Source organism: Oncorhynchus mykiss, chromosome 23 (assembly GCF_013265735.2).
Source record: "Oncorhynchus mykiss isolate Arlee chromosome 23, USDA_OmykA_1.1, whole genome shotgun sequence".
NCBI classification, from domain to species: Eukaryota; Metazoa; Chordata; class Actinopteri; order Salmoniformes; family Salmonidae; genus Oncorhynchus; species Oncorhynchus mykiss.
This window is the reverse complement of record NC_048587.1, coordinates 62217596-62244499: the sequence shown is the minus strand read 5'-3', so window position 1 is coordinate 62244499 and position 26904 is coordinate 62217596. Positions and strand designations below refer to the sequence as shown.

The following is a 26904-nucleotide window of genomic DNA, read 5'->3' as shown; positions in this document are numbered from 1 at the left end:
AGTTGGGGGACCACAAAATAATATTTATATAGCTTTTATCTTCTGAATAAACTCTTAAAGACATAATAATATTTTACATCAATAGCAGTCAATATTAATCGTCACCATAATTCAGTCTCATCTGAAAGTTGTAAATTCTTGGTTATCTGCACGAACCCTAGCTAACAAGTTGAATCAGCAATACAAAATTGGGTTTAATTATGTATTTACTAAATACCTAACTAATCACACAGAATTACATATACACATAATTAATCATAACTTGATTACAAATTACGTCATAAAGAAAGACGTCCCTAGTGGGCGGAACAGATATGACAGCTTGTTACACAAAAGAAAAGGGGCTGGGTTTGAGTGAAAGAGCGGGAAGACTGAGTAACAAAGGAAGAAGCTGTGCTATCATAATTACAGTATCTTATGTATTCTAAATTACCGCCCATTTGGAAAAGGAAAATGCAATAAATATTTACTCTGAGCTGCGCTTCAGTAGGTTGGTGGTAGATGGAAGGCCGTGTTGCCAAACCGAGTCCTTTGTCCTTTGAAGAATGTCTCTGGTGGTCAATTGGATACATTGTAGTAACGTCATTGTGTGATAGACGGGATAATCTGTCTGTTCCTTCCTAACCCTCGCTTGCAGGTGCTGGTGCTAACTCAACGGCTAGGAGGTATCACTTCTGTAGTGAATAAGAGTTCAAAGTTCATACCATTCGCAACCAAAACTCACGCTGATGTTGGCTTCGTTCTGTAGTTATTATCTGAACCATTCTGACATCGGACCGGCGTCCTCACATCCTCGGAACAGGAGGTTATATTGCCGTCAAGGCTTTATATAGGAAGGGTGAGGAGGGCGTGTTTGAAAAGTTTTATAGCCCATGTCCCTTCACAGGGGCGGGCCACTGATTGAGCAGAGCCCTAACCTTATGAAAACCTAAATTTCACATTTTAGAAGCTAAAATCACATTTCATCCCATCACAAATAATTTCATAATCAAACATTTAAATTGAACAACAATTCCATGTGAATCTGATAACTCTGATGTGTAGACTTTCCACTGTAGAGTTTATGTCATCTTATCATTGATGAGAATGTGTCAGATGACAACCGAACTGACATCATATTCATTAAGTACCACTGCATATGTTCAATTGGTCAGATTACCAGAATATAGTTAATTTACCCCCACATTCTGATGTTCCCAGAATCTCTATGTTAACCAAGGGGTTTGCAAATGTAACATCAGTAGGGTAGAGAGAGGAAAAAGGGGGGAAGAGGTATTTAGGACTGTCATAAACCTACCCCCAGGCCAACGTCATGACAACATTAAAGAGCCTCTAGAAAGGTTTGAATGCCTTGCGCTCCTTGGCTGTTCCTTTTAATATACACTCAAATGGAAATGATTTGTGTGTTTGTCTGTGGTGAGATTCAAACACGTTACTACTAGATTATTACACTAGATGTTTACGTTATACTTCCACCTCGACCAACCACCCTCCTTTCAGTTTTGCCTTAAATAAACATCTGTCTTATGTGACCATATCAAACGTAACTTATACTAATTTAAATGTTCTGTATTTATGTTTACTAAGTTACACCTAGTCTATTAATGTTACCTATCATACCTATCATGTAAAAGGATTGGCACAGATTTAAGTAAACTATCATGTTTTGCTTGGGTTATAGACCTCTCTGTGTCACATGGTCTACACATCAGCCAGGCTTGGAATCCACAACCAAAACTTACCACCACAGTTCACACCCATGTTATCTGATTCTTAGCTCACTATGCAACAGTTGTGTGCAGCGATGCAGTTGAACAGGTTCTTGTTCCAAGGAAGAGAAAGAAGAAGGAGGTAGTTTGATCACATCACAATAGTTTGATCACAGAACACTAGTACATTAATCAGACTGCAGTGCCTCAATAGGACCGATTCAACCAGGTAAATGGATCAGCTAGTTTGCATTGAAATGTGTTATACTATGTTATCCATTGTTATTGTATAATTAATGCTACAGTATTGCTTTCCTGGTTTCAAGTTGTGTTAGTCTTTCTCTTCATGATGAATCTAATTGTCTTCAGGAATGAAGGTGACTCAACTAGACTGTCTGTGTCTGATTCTTCTACATCTCCTACACACATCAGGCTCTGGTACAGTAGAATACATATTTAATGTCTCACTGCCTTCAATACCTCTGTGTGTGTGATCAATATCATCTCATTGTGTCTTTAGTCACTATTGTGGGCTTAAGGGTTCTACACAGTCTAATCAAACAGAGCCGACGGAGGTCCTTTTGCTCCTCTGTCTACATAGTTCTACTACTTTTGTCTGTCGGCTCCATTTGTGTAAACTGTGGAGATCCCTTTAGGGTGTCTGGCCTAAGGTGATTTCCTCTCCTAGTCTCCTTTCCTTCATCTGCACTAGTGTGTGTGTGGTTATTATTATCTCATTGTGTCTTTAGTTGCTTGTATAGTGTTAAGGTGCATAACCTAAGGTGTATTCCTCTCCTAGTCTCCTTTCCTTCCTCTGCACTGATGTAAAAACTAAACTAATGGTGAATCCAACTCTTCTGTAGGCCTCCACCCTATAGTACTACTATATATCCTACAGTGTCTAGTGCTACTATATATACTACAGTGTCTAGTACTACTATATATACTACAGTGTATAGTACTACTATATATTATACAGTGTATTTCAAATCAGTGTAGATGAGAGAGGAAACCACTGTAAACTATTGAAACTGTTAATATGTCTGTTCTCTTCAGAGAAGTTTGAGGTTCTTGGTCCAACTGATTCCATTGTTGCTGTAGCTGGTGATGACATCGTTCTGCCCTGTTACCTCAAACCCAACATCAGCGTTGAGGACATGACAGTGGACTGGCTTAACCTGGACATCATAGACGGTCGTGTCTTTCGTTACCAAAACAGCGAAATCATACGAGATGATCAGATTCCCTCCTATAGAGGAAGAACTTCACTGTTTGAAGAGGAACTATGGAGGGGCAACACCTCTTTGAAACTGACCAGGGTACAAGGCACTGATGAGGGACATTACAAATGCTTAATTCAGTCAAAGAGCTGGTATGATGATTTCACTGTTCAAGTCCTCGTTAAAGGTGAGGTTTATTTTCATGTTAATTTAATAATCTAACTACAGTACAATGACATCACCTCTTTCCTTCATATTACTGGACACAGTATGTGTCTATTTGTTCACAGCCTGTCACCAGTTAACATCAGTCTGTCTGTGTGTCTGTAGCTGTAGGATCCAAGCCAGTGGTGTCAATTGTGGGACACAGAGAGGGAGGGATGGGTTTGCTGTGTGAATCAGAAGGCTGGCACCCTGAGCCTGAGCTGGTGTGGCTGAACAGTAAAGGAGTCCATCTCTCTGCTGGTCCTCCTGAGATACATAGAAGTTTCAAGGGATTCTACAGAGTCAAACGACATGTCATTGTCCAGGAGACTGACACCAACCGCTTTACCTGCAGAGTCCAACAGAGACAGATCAATGAGAAGATGGAGACAGAGATTCACCTCCCTAGTGAGTAACAACATAATATGATTTAGACATGAAACATTGCAGATATTGATATGTTAATGTACAGTATGTGTCTATTTGTTCACAGCCTGTCACCAGTTAACATCCAGTCTGTCTGTGTGTCTGTAGCTGTAGGATCCAAGCCAGTGGTGTCCATTGAGGGACACAGAGAGGGAGGGATGGGTCTGCTGTGTGAATCAGAAGGCTGGCACCCTGAGCCTGAGCTGGTGTGGCTGAACAGTAAAGGAGTCCATCTCTCTGCTGGTCCTCCTGAGACACACAGAGACTTCAATGGATTCTACAGAGTCAAACAATATGTCATTGTCCAGGAGACTGACACCAACCGCTTTACCTGCAGAGTCCAACAGAGCAGGATCAATGAGAAAATGGAGACAGAGATTCACCTCCCTAGTGAGTAACAACATAATATGATTTAGACATGAAACACTGGAGATATTGATGTGTGTTGAAGGAATTTAATTCCTCTGTTTTAATTCCCAATTAAAATTAAACCACTCTGTCAATTCATAAGAATTTGTAAGACCCTTATTTTATAGGAATGGACAGAGCCGGTCTTAAAAGTCAAGTAACAGCCTTTATTCAAGAGAGTACTGCCACAATACAGGTTACCACACACAGGTTATAAACTGAAAATGACATCATTAGTTCTAACACTACCCCGTGCCATCTCCGTTCCAGTACCAAGGCTGTGTATCAAGCCTTCCCACATCCGTCTCCCTACCAATTTAATATAATTTACGTTTCAAGGTTTTCTTGTGTAGATAAGCACTCTAGCCAGTCTGATTCATTTGTACCAAGGAACAGACCGTCATTGTTCTAAACTCTTGACCACATTCACACACACATTATTTTCAGTACTGGGATCAAGAAAGAAAACTCATACATATACAGTAACATTTAGTATTCTGATTAGTACATATACAGTAACATAATAGTATTTGGATTAGTACATATACAGTAACATAATAGTATTCTGATTAGTCAGTCCTGATTGAAATGTATACATAATTAGTCATCATTGATAAAAATTCCCTTAACAATGTGTTATTGTAAAGTATATGTTTTAACCAAAGGCTTTGAGACGACAATACAAAAGATTAGTGTTTATTATGACACAATCCACTGCTGTGTGGTAGTATTAGTACCAAACCCTGTTGTTGATGTGTGGTAGTATTAGTACCAAACCCTGTTGTTGATGTGTAATGATGTGTGGTATTATTAGTACCAAACCCTGTTGTTGATGTGTGGTAGTATTAGTACCAAACCCTGTTGTTGATGTGTAATGATGTGTGGTATTATTAGTACCAAACCCTGTTGTTGATGTGTGGTAGTATTAGTACCAAACCCTGTTGTTGATGTGTAATGATGTGTGGTAGTATTAGTACCAAACCCTGTTGTTGAAGTGTGGTAGTATTAGTACCAAACCCTGTTGTTGATGTGTGGTAGTATTAGTACCAAACCCTGTTGTTGATGTGTGGTAGTATTAGTACCAAACCCTGTTGTTGATGTGTGATAGTATTAGTACCAAACCCTGTTGTTGATGTGTGGTAGTATTAGTACCAAACCCTGTTGTTGATGTGTGGTAGTATTAGTACCAAACCCTGTTGTTGATGTGTAATGATGTGTGGTAGTATTAGTACCAAACCCTGTTGTTGATGTGCAATGATGTGTGGTAGTATTAGTACCAAACCCTGTTGTTGATGTGTGGTAGTATTAGTACCAAACCCTGTTGTTGATGTGTAATGATGTGTGGTAGTATTAGTACCAAACCCTGTTGTTGATGTGTGGTAGTATTAGTACCAAACCCTGTTGTTGATGTGTGGTAGTATTAGTACCAAACCCTGTTGTTGATGTGTGGTATTATTAGTACCAAACCCTGTTGTTGATGTGTGGTAGTATTAGTACCAAACCCTGTTGTTGATGTGTAAATATGTGTGGTAGTATTAGTACCAAACCCTGTTGTTGATGTGTGGTAGTATTAGTACCAAACCCTGTTGTTGATGTGTAATGATGTTTGTGTTTTAGGTGAGTTATTTTATACAACCCCATGGAGAATGGCCTTCATTGTGTTATGCTGTCTGGGAGCCATCACTGTGATTGGGTTAGCTCTGGCTATCTACTGCATATGTTATAAGAAAGGTAATGGAGAGATTATATGAATGTTGAATTGTTGGAATGAAATGTCTGCATTGCTTTTTTCATCCTCACCACATTCACAGTGGTTGTATTCTATGGATACAGGATAATATACTACACCTGCAGGAGATTAACATGTTAACACTGATGACTGATTTTAACCTGCAGGTGATTCACATGTGAACACTGATGACTGATTTTAATCTCCAGGTGATTAACATGTTGACACTGATGACTGATTTTAATCTCCAGGTGAATAACATGTTGACACTGATGACTGATATTAATCTCCAGGTGAATAACATGTTGACACTGATGACTGATTTTAATCTCCAGGTGAATAACATGTTGACACTGATGACTGATTTTAATCTCCAGGTGATTCACATGTTAACACTGATGACTGATTTTAATCTCCAGGTGATTCACATGTTAACACTGATGACTGATTTTAACCATCAGGTGATTAACATGTTAACACTGATGACTGATTTTAATCTCTAGGTGATTCACATGTTAACACTGAGTACTGATTTTAACCATCAGGTGATTAACATGTTAACACTGATGACTGATTTTAATCTGCAGGTGATTCACATGTTAACACTGATTGATTTTAACCATCAGGTGATTAACATGTTGACACTGAAGACTGATTTAATCTGCAGGTGATTCACATGTTGACACTGAAGACTGATTTAATCTGCAGGTGATTCACATGTTAACACTGATGACTGATTTTAATCTCCAGGTGAATAACATGTTAACACTGAGTACTGATTTTAACCATCAGGTGATTAACATGTTGACACTGAGTACTGATTTTAACCATCAGGTGATTAACATGTTGACACTGATGACTGATTTTAACCATCAGGTGATTAACATGCTAATCAGGTGTGATAATAGATCAACTCAATCTGCAGTGAGGAAAGTATTATCCTTACCTGGGGGAGGCAGGGGTGGCAGGTAGCCTAGTGGTTAGAGCGTTGGATTTGGAACTGACAGGTCCCAAGATCAAATCCCCAAGCTGACAAGGTAAAAATATGTTTTTCTGCCCCTGAGCAAGGCAGTTAACGCACTGTTCCTAGGCGGTCATTGAAAATAAGAATTTGTTCTTAACTGACTTGCCTAGTTAAATAAAGGTCAAATGAACTCTGATACACCTGGATCACTGATGGACCAGTCACATTTATTTAATGAAATTAAGAAGTGGTAGTGGGTAGAATATCTTCATTGGGGAAGTTGTCTCACAGAGGTACGCTGGACTCATTTAGGTGGTGGGACTCATTTAGGTGGTGGAACTCAATTAGGATTTATGACATTAGAGAAGTAATATGAGACAAGGAGTCCCAGAGAGAAACTTCATCTTCTAGTGTTCATGTTAATGATGTTCTCACTGTCTTCCTTCTACTCTACATATTTACAGATGATCTCAAGAAGGAAAGTGGTAAGTAGTGTCTTCAGATCATCACTTTGCAATAATTACTTGAAGCATTTAAAGTATTTTTTGGTTGCTGAGCACATTTTAAGATGTTCCATCTGATGTTGGAACAGTGGTATGAGACAAGGGCCGGGATTCAATTCAAGGAGCATTATAACACAGCACACTATAACAGACTTTTACAGGTATTTTACACTTGAGTCGACATGTGCAGTGTTTACTATGAATGTGATCTCTGTGAATGCCGGTGGAAAATGCCTTTAAAAAGTGCTTTGTCAGCTGTGAAGTGCCCTGCTGTATACTGCACATTGGATTGAATCCTGACTAAGGAGTCCCAGAGAGAGACTACATCTTCTAGTGTTCATGTTAATGATGTTCTCACTGTCTTCCATCTACTCTACATATTTACAGATGAACTCTGGGAGCAGAATCGTAAGTACTGTCATCAGATCATCACATTGATAACATTATATAATACAATGTCTCTTCTATAGATGTAACTTTTAGTTAAGTAGAAAACACATCATGTTGTTTATATTAATGTTCCCTGACTTTTATCTGATGTTTTATATGAGACAAGGAGTCCCAGAGAGAGACTACATATTTTAGTGTTCATGTTAATGATGTTCTCACTGTCTTCCATCTACTCTACATGTTTACAGACAATAACAAGGAGAGGTTCTGTAAGTAGTGTCTTCAGATCATCACTTTGATAACATTATTAGAACCACAAAAGTAAGATTTTCTTTAATTTACTGACTTCAAGTAAAAAATACATTTTAAGAAGGTTATTTTGAGGTCATTGAGCTGATACTCTACATGTTTACAGATGACCTCACTGTGGAGCTCGGTAAGTAGTGTCTTCAGATCATCATTTTGCTAGAATAATTTGAAGCATTTTAAGTCTTTTTTGGATGAAAGAGCAGTGATAGACATTTGGGTGACAACCAAACAAAAAAGTCTAACATTGTTTTTCCACTGTCATTTGGTTGTGATTTTGGATGGTTGAAAACCTAGTGATAACACATTGGAAATTCAACTAACTTTTGGCAGTCTTTACATATACTGTAGGTTGTAATCTCGTTGATCAACGTCTCAACCAAATATTACCCAAATATCCACGTTGAGTTTACGTAGCTTGCCCAGTGGGTAGTTTCTGATGGACCAGAATCACTGATAGACCAGTCACATTTATTTAATGAAATTAAGAAGTGGTGGTAGGGTAGAATATCTTCATTGGAGAAGTTGGACTCATTTAGGTGGTGGAACTCAATTAGGATTTGTGACATTAGAGAAGTGATATGAGACAAGGAGTCCCAGATCATCACTTTGAAAGAATTATGTGAACCATTTTATAAAGGCTATTCGTAATCCATTTCAAAACTTACGTTGAGGCCCCAGGTATGTGATGTTGCCGTCAGATGCTCTTTCAAAGTAACAGGGAATACAAATCTCGAATAGTGTAAAAACAAACAGAAATGTATTTGCCAGACAATGGCTCCACGTTTCCAAAACACAGGTCATTTCACAGGCTACAGAGTCTTTCCATGATCAAAGCAAAATAATTATTTAAACTTTAAAGAAAAGGAAAATGATATATAGTAGTATTTTTTTCTTGTTAGTGTAAAAGCGATATAAAAGTCCTAGCTGACCCATAATGTATGGTAACTCCATACCTGAGTTCTAGCTGACCCATAATGTATGTCACCTCCATACCTGAGTCCTAGCTGACCCATAATGTAAGGTAACTCCATACCTGAGTCCTAGCTGACCCATAATGTATGGTAACTCCATACCTGAGTCCTAGCTGACCCATAATGTATGGTTACTCCATACCTGAGTCCTAGCTGACCCATAATGTAAGGTAACTCCATACCTGAGTCCTAGCTGACCCATAATGTATGGTAACTCCATACCTGAGTCCTAGCTGACCCATAATGTAAGGTAACTCCTTAACTGAGTCCTAGCTGACCCATAATGTAAGGTAACTCCATACCTGAGTCCTAGCTGACCCATAACGTATGGTAACTCCATACCTGAGTCCTAGCTGACCCATAATGTATGGTAACTCTATACCTGAGTCCTAGCTGACCCATAATGTATGGTAACTCCATACCTGAGTCCTAGCTGACCCATAATGTAAGGTAACTCCTTAACTGAGTCCTAGCTGACCCATAATGTAAGGTAACTCCATACCTGAGTCCTAGCTGACCCATAACGTATGGTAACTCCATACCTGAGTCCTAGCTGACCCATAATGTAAGGTAACTCCATACCTGAGTCCTAGCTGACCCATAACGTATGGTAACTCCATACCTGAGTCCTAGCTGACCCATAATGTATGGTAACTCTATACCTGAGTCCTAGCTGACCCATAATGTATGGTAACTCTATACCTGAGTCCTAGCTGACCCATAATGTATGGTAACTCCAAACCTGAGTCCTAGCTGACCCATAATATATGGTAACTCTATACCTGAGTCCTAGCTGACCTATAATGTATGTTACCTCCATACCTGAGTTCTAGCTGACCCATAATGTATGTTACCTCCATACCTGAGTTCTAGCTGACCCATAATGTATGTTACCTCCATACCTGAGTCCTAGCTGACCCATAATGTATGGTTACTCCATACCTGAGTCCTAGCTGACCCATAATGTATGGTTACTCCATACCTGAGACCTAGCTGACCCATAATGTATGGTTACTCTGGAGGCTGCTGAGGGGACGATGGCTCATAATAATGACTGGAACGGAGCAAATGGAATGTCAACAAACAACTGGAAACCATGTGTTGGATGTATTTAATACCATTTCACTTATTCTGCTCCAGCTTTTACCACGAGCCTGTTCTCCCCAATTAAGGTGCCACAAACTTCCTGTGATGTAGTCATGGCGTTATTTAATACTCTGCATTTCCCAGCCTCTGTTCTGGCCCTGGGGACCGTGAAGAGACCTCTGCTACATGTCTTGAGTGGTACCGATGGGTGTCCTAACTATGTCAACTGCTTGAACAGAGAGTTTGGAACCTTTAACCCATCAACACCTTGTACAGAGACAAGAGTCATTCCGATGAGAACCATATCTCCGGGGACGAAGTTTCTTTTCTTGTTAATTTTTGTTGATCCTGCAACTCAGGAAAATACTCTTTGGTCCACCTCTTCCAGAACAAGTCTGACATACGCTGAGAGTACAAACCATTAGGAACACTTTCCTAATATTGAGTTGCACCCCATTTTGCCTCAATTCGTTAGGGCATGGACTCTACAAGGTGTCAAAAGCTTTCCCAAAGGATGCTGGTCCATGTTGACTCCAATGCTTCCCACAGATGTGTCAAGTTGGCTGGATATCCTTTGGTGGTGGACCATTCTTGATACACACGGAAAACTGTTGAGAAACCAACACTTGACTCTTCTGACATCAATCTATAGACCTGTACCCCTTTCTTTTCTTTCCAAAACAATTGAGCGTGCTATCTCTGATCAACTCTCTTGTTATCGCTCTCAGAACAATCTTCTTGACCCTAACCAGTCAGGCTTCAAGACGGGTCACTCAACCGAGACTGCTCTTTGTGTCACGGAGGCTCTCCGTATGGCCAAAGCAGACTCTCTCTCATCTGTTCTCATCCTCCTAGATCTATCCACTACCTTCGACACTGGAAACCATCAGTAGAGAGGATCTGGGTCTGCACCATGTTTTCTCACTACTGGTGTCCCCCATGGCTCTGTTCTAGTTCCTCTCCTCTTCTCTCTATACACCAAGTCACTTGGCTCCATCATATCCTCACACCTCTCCATCAAAATGTACAACTCCACAGTGTCGTCCTCCCAGAGTGCAAAGAACCTTGGCGTGAACCTGGACAACACCCTGTCATTCTCTGAAAACATCAAAGCAGTGTCTCGCTACTGCAGATTCATGGTTTACATCCATATGACCATACCTCAAACAGGAAGTGGCACAGGTCCTAATCCAGGTACTTGTCATCTCCCGTCTTGACTAATACAAATCTCTGTTGGCTGGTCTCTTTGCTTGTGCCATGAAACCCCTGCAATTGATACAGAATGCTACAGCCCGCCTGGTTTTCAACCTTCCCAAGTTCTCCCATGTCAACCCGAATTATTTGTCCACTACAAGATCATGGTGCTTGCCTACGTAGCAGCAAGACGAACTGCCACTCCCTACCTTCAGGCTATGCTCAAATCCTACACCCCAACCCGAGCACTCCGTTCTGCCACCTCTGGTCTCCTTGCCATCCCACCCCTCCGGGAGGGCAGCTCCCGCTCAGCCCAGTCCAAGCTCTTCTCTGTCCTGGCACCCCAATGGTGGAACCAGTTTCCCCCTGAAGCTAGGACAGAATGCTCTTTTCAGATCAGTGCCAATCAGAGTGTGTGCATATATTCTTTGCTAGTTAGTAAGTTATTAGCCTATTTAACTGTACGGGTCGTAAACAGAGCCCACCGTTGATATAACACCTCTTCTGGTCAGTGGTCTGTCCTGAATGGATATTTGTACATTTATTGAGTCTGATTCAATGCACCATTGTACTTTCTACTGGTAGCATGTTCTGATCCCTGTCCAGATCCGTTATCTCCTTTGCTTTCTCCTCTTCAGGAATAGAGGCAACAACTTGACTGTTGCTGATCCATTTGTTCAGTCTAAAGCCTCCTTTAGAACACAGTGATGTGCGGTCCTGAGTATGTGTCAAGGCTTCTTCCTCACTTGCTGCTGACTTTAGACAGTCATCTATATATTAGAGCACCACCAATCCTCCAGCTCCTTTTCCAGATCCAGAGAAATCTCAGGTCTGTGTCCTGCTCTGGAACGCTCACCTGGTGGAACATGACTTCAATATCTGTCATGAAGGCAACAGGCTCTTGGTGGAATCTGGACAAAACACCAATGATATGGTTTGTCATGTCTGGACCCTGCAGAAGCTGAGCATTCAGTGATGTCTCTTGTTAGGTGGCTCCACAGTCTAATACCACCCTCAGATTGTACTTCTTGGGATGACATACTCTGTGGTGAGGAATATACCAAAATATCTTGCTGTTGTCATTCTATAAGTCTATTGGCATGATCACTGCAAAGCCTTTGTCCAGGATGTCTGCCATGAAGTTGGTATAGTCCTTACAGGACCAGGGATTCTTACTGAGTTTCCATTTCAGGTTGAGAGCACGCTGTACTGCCACACAGCAGTTGTTGGGAAATTCAGCATCCTCATTCCTCAGTGGGAGGCAAATAATATAGTGACCACCACCAGCTTGGCTGACAGATACACTCTCCATGAAGAGATGATCTTGTCTTGATATTTCAAGCTGCTCCTCATGGTGGTGCTCTGGGAAATCATGCTTGACCTGTTGCTTCAGCAGCTCTTCCAACTCTACCACAGAGATTCTGTGTGACATTACATGAGACCGCCCATAAGTGGAGACATTCCCCTTTTTTAGAAGCCCATTCACAATCCAGACCAGAGTGGTTTTCACAGCGCAATGGGCCATATCTTCTTGGCTGTTTATGACCATCCATGGCTCAATGGCCTGAAGTATGTTTGTCAACAATACAATTTTAGAATCAATCTGCTTGAGAGACACTTTTTCCAAATATGGCCGTTGTTTCACATCTGTCTGGTTAGGAATCGGTGGAAGCTGGTGGGAGGAGCTATAGGAGGACAGGCTCATTGTAATGCCTGGAATGTAATAATTGGAACGGTATCAAACATCAATCATATTAAATCAAATTTGATTGGTACCATACACATATTTAGCAGATGTTTTTGCTTGTGGAAACCACATGGAAAACCTCATGTTTGACTCCATTCCATTGATTTCACTCCACCCATTACAATGAGCCCATCCTCCTATAGCTCCTCCCACCAGCCGCCGCTGGTAGGAATGTTCTCCTTAGTTACAGGGATTTCTTTCTGTGTGAAAACTGCAAGGATTTCAACAAAACTGCTGTCATCAAGGCTACTTATCTCCAAGCCAGAGACAACAAAGGTACTCATGACTTCCTGGTTGTTGATAGTGTTTTATTTTTAATTATTATTATTATTCAAATCAAATCAAATGCAGACCACCATAGTCCCTGTGTCCAACAACACCTAGGTAACCTGTCTAAATGACTATCACCGCTTAGCACTCATATCAATATCCTTGAAATGCTTTGAAAGGCTGATCATGGCTCACGTCAACACCATCATTCAAGACACCCTGGACCCACCCCAATTCGCATACCACCCCATCAGAACCACAGATGACACAATCTCTATTGCACTCCACAATCTGCCCTTTCCCACCTGGACAAAATGAACACCTACATGAGAATTCTGTTCATTGACAACAGCTCAGATTACAACACCACCAAGCTCATCACTAAGCTAAGGTCCCTGGGACTGAACATCTCCCTCTGCAACTGGATCCTGGACTTCCTGACGGGTCGCCCCCAGGTGGTTAGGGTAGACAATAACACATCCGCCATGCTGGCCCTCAACACAGGGGCCCCTCAGGGGTGCGTGCTTGGTCCCCTCGGGTACTCCCTGTTCACTCGTGACTGCATGGACACTTAGAACTCCAACACGGTGGTAGGCCTGATCACCAAAGACAATGAGACAGCCTTAGGAGGAGGTCAGAGACCCGGCAGTGTGGTGACAGGACAACAACCTCTACCTCGACTTCAGTAAGACAAAGGAGTTGAGCTAAAATTTGAGTTGCCCAATGCTGAATTTCTCCAAAAGGTACAACCTTTCTTTACTGTTCTCGGTCCGTTCTTCGATAGCGTGTTCAAAGCCATGTACAAAGAACCTGTAGTCTAGTGGGTCACCCTTAAACACTGGTACAAAGATATGTAGTCTAGTGGGTCACCCTTAAACACTGGTACAAAGAACCTGTAGTGTAGTGGGTCACCCAGTCGTACACTAAGAGGTGGTAATGAAGACAACCTTTGCTGCCTTACCAGCATTTTGGTGTAGCAGAATGTTGACAATACTGTCCGTGTTGTCAGCTCCACCCTGATCTGGGTTGAAAGGCCTTCCTCCCCTAGTTGGAAGTTACAGCTGCCTATCTTTTGGTCTTACAACAGTGTGTTAGTTGACCTATGATGAACAGTTGTATATGGTGATAGTACTTATTTACAACATAGTATATTGACCCTGGCCCTGTGCAGTATGAACAGAGCTGTATGTGGTGGTAGTTATAACATAGTACTTGGACCCTGGCCCTGTGCAGTATAAACAGAGCTGTATGTGGGGGTAGTTACAACATAGTACTTGGGCCCTGTGCAGTATGAACAGAGCTGTATGTGGTGGTAGTTATAACATACTACACAGTATATTGACCCTGGCCCTGTGCAGTATGAACAGACGTGGTGAACAATGGGGATCCCAGGTCAGCCAAGATGCGTGACTGTGTGATATGGAGACCTGTGACAACCTGAGTGGTGGTGGTCACCATTTTACTTTGAGTAACCTTCCCCATGGTATCTTCAGGCCTTCCCATTACATTTAGGTATAGTTCATTAAATCATCTGCTTTGTTTCCCCATTTCTTGAGTGGCTTCCTACTCATGGAATACATGCGGCTTAGCACTGTTAGCTAATATTTCAGCTTCAAGCTCCAAACCTTTATTTTGTGCCTTGAGTTGAGCCTCCTGTTTCTCCAATGCATGTTTACTTTTCAATGCTTCAGATTTAACCAGTGAGGCTTCCCTTTCAGCCTTCAAATAGAGCCTGATAGAAGATGTGGTGGATTGTCCTGAGTGCCTGCTGTGTTGTGATCTATTTACATGTTTTGATGAGACATTGGAGATACTGTCCCTTGTCTGGTCCTCCTCATCAGTTTTGATGAGACATTGGATATACTGTCCCTTGGCTGGACCTCCTCATCAGTTTTGATAAGACATTGGAGATACTGTCCCTTGTCTGGTCCTCCTCATCAGTTTTGATGAGACATTGGAGATACTGTCCCTTGTCTGGACATCCTCATCAGTTTTTTTTGCTGCTGTGCTTTACTGTGCTTCTAACGTCCATATTGGTTGCCAAACAATTCCGTGTTGCTGCGTTTGGGCAATACCATTCAACCTGATACTTTTTTGCCTTCTCAGCAGAATACAAAGCCTTTATGGACTCATTGAGATCATGCAACAACTTAACCAACTTTGAGAAATCTTTGTGTCATCAAAGATTTCAACATTTCCATCATCCCCCATAAGTTGTGTGATCCCATTTCTCTTTTAGTAAGTGCACCCAACTTAGCACTTCTAGATCCTTTATACTTTTGCAATGTTTCAATTGGATCCATTGTAAGGGCAGATAAGAGCACTGAACATCAAATCCCATTCAATTCCATTGATTTGCAACCGTCAGCACGGTGTGAACACATTTTAGCACTGCATAGGTTAAAATGAGCCAAAAATGAAGTCATCACAACTCAGACACAGCAGCCAATCAGCAAAGCGTCCTCTTTTAGCCGCTCCACAAAGAGTTCTTGTCTCAGCGCGCAAATCCAACAACAAAAGACACACACGATTCCAAGCTACACGAGCGATCGATTCCAAGCTTACAAGTTCCACAAATTCATTCAACACATAGAGCAGAGACAAAACGGAAGAACAACCACAATTCTCTCCTCTTTATTCACAGTGAAAAGCGCAAATCAAACTGTCACAGAGCTTCAATAGCATCAGTCACTTCTAACACTGTCACAGGGGACATCCATTTACAGTTGAGGAGCGCCACTAGTTCTACCTCCGGTCAGATGAAATGTTCGCCTCTTTACCTCCGGTCTGATGAGTGATCACGTTCATAAACCTTTCGTCAGCGTTCCATTCAGCGAGGTCTTTTGTCAAATTTAAAGGCAATTAGTAATCCAGTCATGTGATTTCGCCATTCCAAAGTAACCACAAAACAGGGAATCCAACACTCCTATAGCATAACAACAGAAATGCATTTGCCAGACAAAGGATCCACGTTTCCAAAACACAGATTTCATAGGCTAGAAAACAAAAGAGTATATAGTAGGTTTCTTAGTTCATGTAATAGTGATTAAAAAACTGTATTGTAACGCCTTACCTGAGTCCTAGCTAACCCATAATGCCAATGTTCTCAATTTGAATTATACGCACGAGTTGGAATTTAGTCACTTACTGGTTCCAAAAAGACATTTTGAAAAGGTTCTTCAAAGCTCCCCTTAAGTCTACAAAGGTTAAAAAAATTAATTGCTGGGCCTCCCGAGTGGCACAAGGCAGTGATAGCTTTGCCACTAAAGATTCTGGGTTTGAGTCCAGGCTCTGTCGCAGACGGCCGCGACCGGGAGACCAATGGGGAGGCGCACAATTGGCTCAGCATCGTCTGGGTTAGGTGAGGGTTTGGCCGGCAGGGATGTCCTTGTCCCATCGTGTACCAGCAACTCCTGTGGCGGGCCGGGCGCATTGCACGCTGACACCGTCGCTAGCTCTACGGTGGTTCCGCTGGCTTCCAGGTTTAGTGGGCATTGTGTCAAGAAGCAGTGCGGCTTGGTTGGGTTGTGGTTCAGAAGAAACGGAAGAAACTACCTCGACCTTTGCCTCTCCCGAGTCCGTACGGGAGTTGCAGCGATGAGACAGGACTGTTGGGGAGAAAAAGGGGTAAAATACACAAAATAAAATACGACCTGATGGCAGAGTATAGGTTCTTAAATTAATCTTAAGTTTATTTTTTTTAACCTTATTATCCTAAAAGATCATACCTTTTATTTTTAGAGTGTAGACTAGAGAGGTAGCCAACACATGTTGATTCCCCCTTGGACACCATTGATGTGTCTAATTGACTATATGTATGTGTTTATCTGTAGAAATACTGACTTCTCAGCTGGGTAAGTATTAAGGCTTTGTTACCTACTGTATATGATGGCTTATAAATGTTAGCTTTGTCAATGGAGTTGAGTGGTGATGAGTGGCTGTGGACTGTACCTCCGACTATCAGTCGATACTTGTAAAAATGTAAATTCTTAAACTCTTACCTTGAACCTGTTTGTCCTGTGTAATTGTGTGACTTTCTTTGTTTGCTGAAATCTGTAGTTTATTAAAGTAGCATTTTAGGGGACCTCTGCCAAAGGAGTTGTTGTGTGAAGGAGCAGCCCATCATTGCACGGCTGATTTAAAAAAACAAACATTTGGCAGTGAACACCTAGACTAAAATGTTTAACGAAAAACTATGGATTTCCAGTCCAACTGACAACTCTATAACAATCAGGACAAGGATAAGCACAGCTACACAGTAATACAGTTAAATAATGGATATGTAATGGAGATAATGGATATGTTTAAGAGCATTAAGTTGTCGTGCCTGATTGAAGTCAATGTTTTACTCCATTGTGATTATAACCGTTTTTATCCAAAACTACAGATTTCAGCAAACAAAAAAGGCACACAGTTACACAGGACACACATAGGTACAAAGAAAGCATTAAAGAATGAGCATTTACAAGTATGGACAAGTATGAACTAGTGAGTGACTGGATGTAGTGACGGTACACTCTTCTGGGTGCATCGCTCTAGAAGTCATTATGGAGGATGTCCTTATTACAGGGTTCTAAACTATAGCTTCGGTATATGCAGTCTTCCAGTACATCAACAATACATTGACAATGTCTAAACGTTTGTGTACAGTGATGAAAAACCTGTATATCTCAATGATTAATATTGGTTAAATATAATGTCTCCACAGATTTTGTGAACACAAACTGGAGTCCAGGTAAAGGAAGAACTGATTTCTAATATTTTGAATGTACTTTTTCTTGGAATCTTGTTTGCAGTTATAGTATGATAGATAATTAATGTAAATCAAATCAAATCAAATTTTATTTGTCACATACACATGGTTAGCAGATGTTAATGCGAGTGTAGCGAAATGCTTTTGCTTCTAGTTCCGACAATGCAGTAATAACAAGTAATCTAACTAACAATTCCAAAACTACTGTCTTGTACACAGTGTAAGGGGATAAAGAATATGTACATAAGGATATATGAATGAGTGATGGTACAGAGCAGCATAGGCAAGATGCAGTAGATGGTATCGCGTACAGTATGTACATGAGGTGAGTATGTAAACAAAGTGGCATAGTTAAAGTGGCTAGTGATACATGTATTACATAAGAATACAGTCGATGATATAGAGTACAGTATATACGTATGCATATGAGATGAATAATGTAGGGTAAGTAACATTATATAAGGTAGCATTGTTTAAAGTGGCTAGTGATATATTTACATCATTTCCCATCAATTCCCATTATTAAAGTGGCTGGAGTTGAGTCAGTGTCAGTGTGTTGGCAGCAGCCACTCAATGTTAGTGGTGGCTGTTTAACAGTCTGATGGCCTTGAGATAGAAGCTGTTTTTCAGTCTCTCGGTCCCAGCTTTGATGCACCTGTACTGACCTCGTCTTCTGGATGATAGCGGGGTGAACAGGCAGTGGCTCGGGTGGTTGATGTCCTTGATGATCTTTATGGCCTTCCTGTGACATCGGGTGGTGTAGGTGTCCTGGAGGGCAGGTAGTTTGCCCCCGGTGATGCGTTGTGCAGACCTCACTACCCTCTGGAGAGCCTTACGGTTGAGGGCGGAGCAGTTGCCGTACCAGGCGGTGATACAGCCCGACAGGATGCTCTCGATTGTGCATCTGTAGAAGTTTGTGAGTGCTTTTGGTGACAAGCCGAATTTCTTCAGCCTCCTGAGGTTGAAGAGGCGCTGCTGTTCCTTCTTCACAATGCTGTCTGTGTGAGTGGACCAATTCAGTTTGTCTGTGATGTGTATGCCGAGGAACTTAAAACTTGCTACCCTCTCCACTACTGTTCCATCGATGTGGATAGGGGGGTGTTCCCTCTGCTGTTTCCTGAAGTCCACAATCATCTCCTTAGTTTTGTTGACGTTGAGTGTGAGGTTATTTTCCTGACACCACACTCCGAGGGCCCTCACCTCCTCCCTGTAGGCCGTCTCGTCGTTGTTGGTAATCAAGCCTACCACTATTGTGTCGTCCGCAAACTTGATGATTGAATTGGAGGCGTGCGTGGCCACGCAGTCGTGGGTGAACAGGGAGTACAGGAGAGGGCTCAGAACGCACCCTTGTGGGGCCCCAGTGTTGAGGATCAGCGGGGAGGAGATGTTGTTGCCTACCCTCACCACCTGGGGGCGGCCCGTCAGGAAGTCCAGTCCAGTGTTTTATTACATTGTGTCAGTGTTTGGCACTAAATTTGACTGAAGTTACCATCAATCTCACCACTGGCATAACACAGTTTCTCTGGACACCCGCAAGGTCGGAGTTCGCCCCCCCTGAAATAAAAATTGAAGTATAGACTACCGATCACTGACTATCATGCTGTAATCGCGACATGTCTATGCGGCTGCATGCCTATCGAATCGATGATGGGCTTTCTGTGGTACCAAGGCTTAGCTTTGGCTAATGGATAAATGTTCATTGGTAGACAGGCCTATTTGGTCAGTGGTAATAATGTAATTACTTGTTCAGTAATTCAAGTTGTAATTTCAATCATTGCAGATTGTAAAATAAATGTAAAATAAATGCCTTGACAGTCTTTCCTGATACATTGATAATTCATCTCTTTCCGTAACGTGTCGAGGACGGCGATTAATAAAAGCAGTTGAGCTGACAGCTGTTTTGCACTGTTTCTCTATGGTTTTAGTCATTCTAACCTTTAAACAGTGTACATTCCTCCTATAGACAAGGGGAGAAGGGTGATGTTAAGGGCTCGATTTTCTCGCTCTGAGCATGTGCAATGTGTCTGCCTCCGCATTAAACGTTTGACTTCCACAAAACTACTTCTTTACTTATTTTAGGTTTAAGGAAGTGTGTAGGTCGCATTTGTTATATATTTAGATCCTCCTGCTCGAAACAAATTCAGACTGATTTGCCATGTCTGTGCCTTGAATTGAAGTCGTGCTGAATTGGGGTGGCAGCGTAACCTAGTGGTTAGAGCGTTGGACTAGTAACCAAAAGGTTGTAAGATCAAATCCCCGACTTGACACGGTACATATCTGTCGTACTGTCCCTAAACAACACTGTTCCTAGGCCGTCATTGAAAATAAGAATCTGTTCTTAACTGACTTGCCTAGTTTAATAAAAAAATGTTTTTCCAAGGACTGCCCCTGCCCCTTTGACTTAACGTTGCAGTGAAGTAAAATAAATAAATAAATAATAAATGTAGTGATACTTTTGACCACCATAGGGAGGCAAATACACGTCTTCTGACTTATAAAACGGTGGGAAATCAAACAAATAAGTCATGTAAACATAAACAAAGAAGTCATGTAAACATGAACAAATAAGTCATGTAAACATGAACAAATAAGTCATGTAAACATGAACAAATAAGTCATGTAAACATAAACAAAGAAGTCATGTAAACAAACATATTTTTAACTAATTCTAGTGCCTGTTTTCGGGGACTGTCAGCTTGTGGGCTCCCGAGTGACGCAGCGGTCTAAGCACGGCATCTCAGTGCTAGAGGCGTCACTACTTGGTTTGATCCCGGGCTGTATCACAACCGGCTGTGATGGGGAGTCCCATAGGGCGGCGCACAATTGGCCCAGCGTTGTCCGGGTTTGGGGAGGTTTTGGCCGGGGTAGGCCCTCATTGTAAAATAAGAATTTGTTCTTAACTGACTTGCCTAGTAAAATAAAGGTAAAATAAAAAAGAAATAAAAATTGTAAAGTAAGAATTTGTTTCTTAACTGAATTGCATAGTTTAAATAAAGGTTAAATAAAAAACATTATTAATTGATTATAGATATTACTGAACTGCTGTATTTGAAGTACAACTCCCTTCTGCCCAGTTTCACTGATGTTGCTACGGCAACTCAAGCTGTTTTTACCATCCCTGTAACCCTTGCTTCTGCAGAGAGATCATTTTCTAAACTAAAACACATAAAGAACTATCTAAGAAACATTAGGCTCTCGGTCTGATATGAGTTTTTGAACACCTCAGTAAGCTCCACTCATTACACTGGCGCTGTCGTAGCCTTGACAACAGCACTGACTATCCCATCAAACTATCAATCAGTTTCTTTTTCACTTTTTCAGTCACATTCCTGAAGCCAAAAAAACTACATTTAGCTTCCTATCACATATGGAAAAGAAAAAGGTTTATGAATGAATTTATGGAGGGTTACTGTCAAAATGATTTATTATATATACTGTGCGTATACTGTATAACAAATTGGCTCTTGGTCTCCCCACCTTCCTGGGACTGCTGGGGTGTCAGATATGCCAGTGTTTCTCCCCATATGTTCACTAAGATTCAAATTATTATAGGTCTTCATAGTTTGAGGTCTGGGTTGAACAACACAAATGTGCACTTACAGTTGTTTGTGATATCCATCAGTATGTTGCTCATTTTCATAACCAACCGTCTCTTACTCTATATATTTCAGATTTTGAAACCATCAGAAGACATGCAGGTGTGTTTTATGCTCTGTGACATCCACAAATTAATACATACCATATGAAACGTAACATAATATACCAAATAGAGTGTCTAGGATTTACTTACAGAATAATAGTAGTGATGTCATTGTGTTTACCATAGTGTATTATACCACTGATGATGATGTCATTATGTCATCGTGTTTATCATAGTGTATTATACCACTGATGTTGATGTCATGATGTCATTGTGTTTACCATAGTGTATTATACCACTGATGTTGATGTCATTGTGTTTACCATAGTGTATTATACCACTGATGTTGATGTCATGATTTCATTGTGTTTACCATAGTGTATTATACCAATGATGATGATGTCATTGTGTTTACCATAGTGTATTATACCACTGATGTTGATGTCAGTGTGTTTACCATAGTGTATTATACCAATGATGATGATGTCATTGTGTTTACCATAGTGTATAATACCACTGATGTTGATGTCATTATGTCATTGTGTTTACATAGTGTATTATACCACTGATGTTGATGTCATGATGTCATTGTATTTATCATAGTGTATTATACCACTGATGATGATGTCATTGTGTTTACCATAGTGTATTATACCACTGATGTTGATGTCATGATGTCATTGTGTTTATCATAGTGTATTATACCACTGATGATGATGTCATTGTGTTTACCATAGTGTATTATACCACTGATGTTGATGTCATGATGTCATTGTGTTTACCATAGTGTTTTATACCACTGATGTTGATGTCATTGTGTTTACCATAGTGTATTATACCACTGATGTCATGATGTCATTGTGTTTACCATAGTGTATTATACCACTGATGTTGATGTCATGATGTCATTGTGTTTACCATAGTGTTTTATACCACTGATGTTGATGTCATGATGTCATTGTGTTTACCATAGTGTTTTATAACCAGTGATGTTGTCATTGTGTTTACCATAGTGCATTATACCACTGATGTGATGTCATTGTGTTTACCATAGTGTATTATACCACTGATGTTGATGTCATGATGTCATTGTGTTTACCATAGTGTATTATACCACTGATGTGATGTCATTGTGTTTACCATAGTGTATTATACCACTGATGATGATGTCATTTTGTTTACCATAGTGCATTATACCACTGATGATGATGTCATTGTGTTTACCATAGTGGATTATACCACTGATGTTGATGTCATGATGTCATTGTGTTTACCATAGTGTATTATACCACTGATGTGATGTCATGATGTCATTGTGTTTACCATAGTGTATTATACCACTGATGATGATGTCATTTTGTTTACCATAGTGCATTATACCACTGATGATGATGTCATTGTGTTTACCATAGTGTTTTATACCACTGATGTTGATGTCATGATGTCATTGTGTTTACTATAGTGTATTATACCACTGATGATGGTGTCATTGTGTTTACATAGTGTATGTTTCTCTCCACAGTGGATGTGACTCTAGACCCTGATACTGCACATCGTAACCTCATCCTGTCTGATGACGGGAAACAAGTGAGACATGGAGAACTAAATCAGGTTCTCTCTGACAACAGGAAGAGGTATAAAAATTGGTCCGGTGTCCTCGGAAATGTGGGCTTCTCAAGGAAGTTCTACTATGAGGTGAAGGTGGAGGGGAAGACTGAGTGGACTTTGGGAGTGGTCAGAAGGTCCATCAATAGGAATGAGAGGTCTAGACCGATCCCTTATAAAGGATACTGGACTGTGGAGCTGAAGGATGGAAAGTACACAGCTCACGCTGATTCCCCTCTCACCCTCTTACTGAGAGAGAAGCCCCTGAAAGTGGGTGTGTTTGTGGATTATGAGAAGGGACAGGTATCCTTCTACAATGTGGAGGCCAGGTCTCATATCTACTCTTTCACACGCTCCAAATTTTCTAAGAAACTCTATCCATTCTTCAACCCTGGTGGTTCAGATAGTATTTCACTGGTCGTCTGTCCTGTGGATGCCACTGACTGACTGTTTTAACCTTTCTGATCTCCCCATCCCGGATCCGGGATCGTGAATACAGACTCAAGCTCATTACCATAACGCAACGTTAACTATTCATGAAAATCGCAAATGAAATGAAATAAATATGCTAGCTCTCAAGCTTAGCCTTTTGTTAACAACACTGTCATCTCTGATTTTCAAAATATGCTTCTCAACCATTGCAAAACAAGCATTTGTGTAACAGTATTGTAGGCTAACGTAGCATTTAGCAATAGCATTCAGCTGGCAACATTTACACAAAAAAACAGAAAAGCATTCAAATAAAATCATTTACCTTTGAAGAACTTCAGATGTTTTCAATGAGGAGACTCTCAGATAGCAAATGTTCAGTTTTTCCTGAAAGATTATTTGTTTAGGACAAATCGCTCCGTTTTCTGCGTCACGTTTAGCTATGAAAAAACCCCTGTATCCAGGATTGTGTAAATCTATCAGCAAGCTCATTAGCATAACACAACGTTAACTATTTATGAAAATCGCAAATGAAATGAAATAAATATGCCATCTCTCAAGCTTAGCCTTTTGTAAACAACACTGTCATCTCAGATTTTCAAAATATGCTTCTCAACCATAGGAAAACAATCATTTGTGTAAAAGTAGCTAGCTAGCGTTAGCATTTCGCGTTAGCATTTAGCGTTAGCATTAGCGTTAGCATCCAGCACGCAACATTAACAAAAACATAAAAGCCTTCAAATAAAATAATTTACCTTTGAAGAACTTCTGATGTTTTCAATGAGGATACTCTCAGTTAGATAGCAGATGCTCAGTTTTTCCAAAAAGATTCCTTGTGTATTAGAAATAGCTCCGTTTTATACATCACATTTGGCTACCAAAAAAAATCCGAAAATTCAGTCCTCAAAACGCGAACTTTTTTCCAAATTAACTCCATAATATCGACTGAAAACATGGCAAACGTTGTTTAGAATCAATCATCAAGGTGTTTTTCACATATCTCTTCATTGATACATCGTTCTTGGACACATGCTTTCTCCCCTGAATCAAATGGTAAAGTAGAAGCAGCTGGCAATTGCGCACCGAATTCGACGCAGGACACCAGGCGGACACTTGGAAAATGTAGTCTCTTATGGTCAATCTTCCAATGATATGCCTACAAATACGTCACAATGCTGCTAAGACCTTGGGCGAACGACAGAAAGTGTAGGCTCATTCGTTGCGCAATCACAGCCATATAAGGAGAGAATGGAAAACAGAGCTTCAGAAATTCTGCTAATTCCTGGGTGATGCATCATCTTGGTTTTGCCTGTAGAATGAGTTCTGGGGCACTTACAGACAAAATCTTTGCAGATTCTGAAACTTCAGAGTGTTTTCTTTCCAAAAGAATATGCATAGTCGAGCATCTTTTCGTGACAAAATATCGCGCTTAAAACGGGAACGTTTTTTATCCAAAAATGAAATAGCGCCCCTAGAGCTCTAACAGGTTAAAACAAACAAGGCAGATACAGTATAAACAGCAGTAACTCCTATTGAGAGACTTAATGTACATGAGATCTTAGTTATAGATTTCCTGTCAATCTTTGTTGTTGTGGTAGAGTGGACCAGTTGATTGTTTATTGGATAAGACAGAGAGGTAAAGGTAGGAATGTTGAAAGAGCAATGGGTTGGATCTGAACCCATTCTGGTACTGGACCATCCCAGACCACTGATTTCTTGTTAATGTTTGACTAATCTTTGACGTTTCTTTCACCAATCCCTTGGACTGTTCTGTCTTCATGAGAGTGTGTTATATATATATATTTTTATTCTCTGTGTTTTCTAAAAGTATAGTGCTTTCTGTGGTGGTGGGGCAAGAGGGCAAAAAATATGGAGCGTTGTGCCGTGATTGGCTCAGTGTTCTGTCTCTCATGGGGACACTACGTCACCTCGAAGTCGATGGGTAGACTTCCAAAATTCTAGCCCTTTGGGTGCTGCCGTAGAGTTACATTAGAAGTGCCCATCCAAGAAGGCTCAAGGTCATTGATAAAATGACATCAAATCATGTTACATGTACAGCAGCTTTGATTGGACAGATCATGTTAACATCATTCTTTCAAAATCTTAGCTGGCAGTCAATATCATGAATCAAGTCGACAATCTACTGGCAAATCCTTTTTAATCCTTGTCATATGAAGATAAATAATAAAGTGAAATTATAGATAAACCGTATCGATGCTTATCGACCATTGGACATAAACATTACACAACAAGTTAGAAATCGCAAATTCAACAATAAGTGGTTTGGAAGGAAGTGCTCACAGCACAACAAGGTGAGTCCAAAAATGTCTTGTATGCTGCTGCATAAATGATGTAATATGTAAGAAAGTAATAAGTAATAAGGTAAGAAAGTAATACTAAGTGTATGTTGTGTAGTAAGCTGTTAGTAGCCCATGTGCCTCACGCTAATCATTTGGTCCCTTTTCCCTTTTTTGTAAATTTCAAAAGTGCTGAACAAGTAGTTATATTGACAACATCCGTCCTAGCTCGCTCATTAATGTCTTAATCTAAATTACAGATTGTCTCTTATCCGCTCCTCCATAGTTTGTACATCTCAATTGTCAGTAGAAACCACATTTGTTTAAACAAGTCAGCCATATCAGCTATGTTTTTTTTTTTTTTATCAGTAAATGAGGCTGAATGAACCGTTTCGCTGCCAGACATGGCTCCGCTGATAGCCAGGTGTAGCAGTGGTAAGGTGATGGGACTCTGCTGTTGGGACTCTGCTGTTGGGACTCTGCTTTTGGGACTCTGCTTTTGGGACTCTGCTGTTGCGACTCTGCTGTTGGGACTCTGCTGATGGGACTCTGCTGATGGGACTCTGCTGTTGGGACTCTGCTGTTGGGACTCTGCTGTTGGGACTCTGCTGTTGGGACTCTGCTGTTGGGACTCTGCTGTTGGGACTCTGCTGTTGGGACTCTGCTGATGGGACTCTGCTGATGGGACTCTGCTGATGGGACTCTGCTGATGGGACTCTGCTGTTGGGACAGCTTTATGTAGGTCCTGATAGTTTGTGGGCACCGTTTGTAACCATTACCTTGCAATGAATGTATTGTTTAGTGTTGTGCTGTGTAGTGGCGTTGCTGGAATGCACAAGATTTACATGCTAAAATTGCAACTGGTTGTGTAACCTTTCTGCTGTGTGCTCCTACATTTAGGTAACAATATAGCAGCAGCACAAAATACATGTGTTTTATATATTGATCATTTGATAACAAAATGTTCTGAAAGTGTGTTTAAAAATAGTTTCATCTCCATCATTGTCATCAGACTGACTACTGTTGCAGACAGACTACTATATCAGACAG

At 40.8% G+C, this 26904-nt stretch overlaps 1 protein-coding gene across 2 annotated transcripts; it reads left to right on the top strand.

The window, feature by feature from the left end:
- The first annotated feature begins 1795 nt into the window (after positions 1–1795).
- LOC118943933 (butyrophilin subfamily 2 member A1-like) lies at positions 1796–23599 on the top strand. Of its 2 annotated transcripts, XM_036960977.1 has the most exons (14): positions 1796–1938; positions 2079–2147; positions 2766–3116; positions 3260–3541; positions 3668–3949; positions 5585–5698; positions 7125–7145; positions 7551–7571; positions 7802–7822; positions 7969–7989; positions 16964–16984; positions 17839–17865; positions 21555–21581; positions 23046–23599. In XM_036960977.1, the coding sequence occupies exons 2-14, from the start codon at positions 2081–2083 to the stop codon at positions 23573–23575; spliced, it is 1785 nt and encodes a 594-aa protein (XP_036816872.1). In that variant the 5' UTR covers positions 1796–1938; positions 2079–2080; the 3' UTR covers positions 23576–23599. The 2 variants fall into 2 exon arrangements, with proteins under 2 accessions (XP_036816872.1, XP_036816873.1); XM_036960978.1 differs by lacking the exon at positions 17839–17865.
- Positions 23600–26904: the final 3305 nt, after the last annotated feature.

Excerpts from the sequence above, each read along its gene's own strand:
- LOC118943933 (XM_036960977.1), top strand. The coding sequence starts at position 2,081 with ATGAAGGTGACTCAACTAGACTGTCTGTGTCTGATTCTTCTACATCTC. Across the intron at positions 3,117-3,259 it reads TGTTCAAGTCCTCGTTAAAG|CTGTAGGATCCAAGCCAGTG; the intron begins GTGAGGTTTATT and ends GTGTGTCTGTAG. Across the intron at positions 7,572-7,801 it reads TGAACTCTGGGAGCAGAATC|ACAATAACAAGGAGAGGTTC; the intron begins GTAAGTACTGTC and ends ACATGTTTACAG.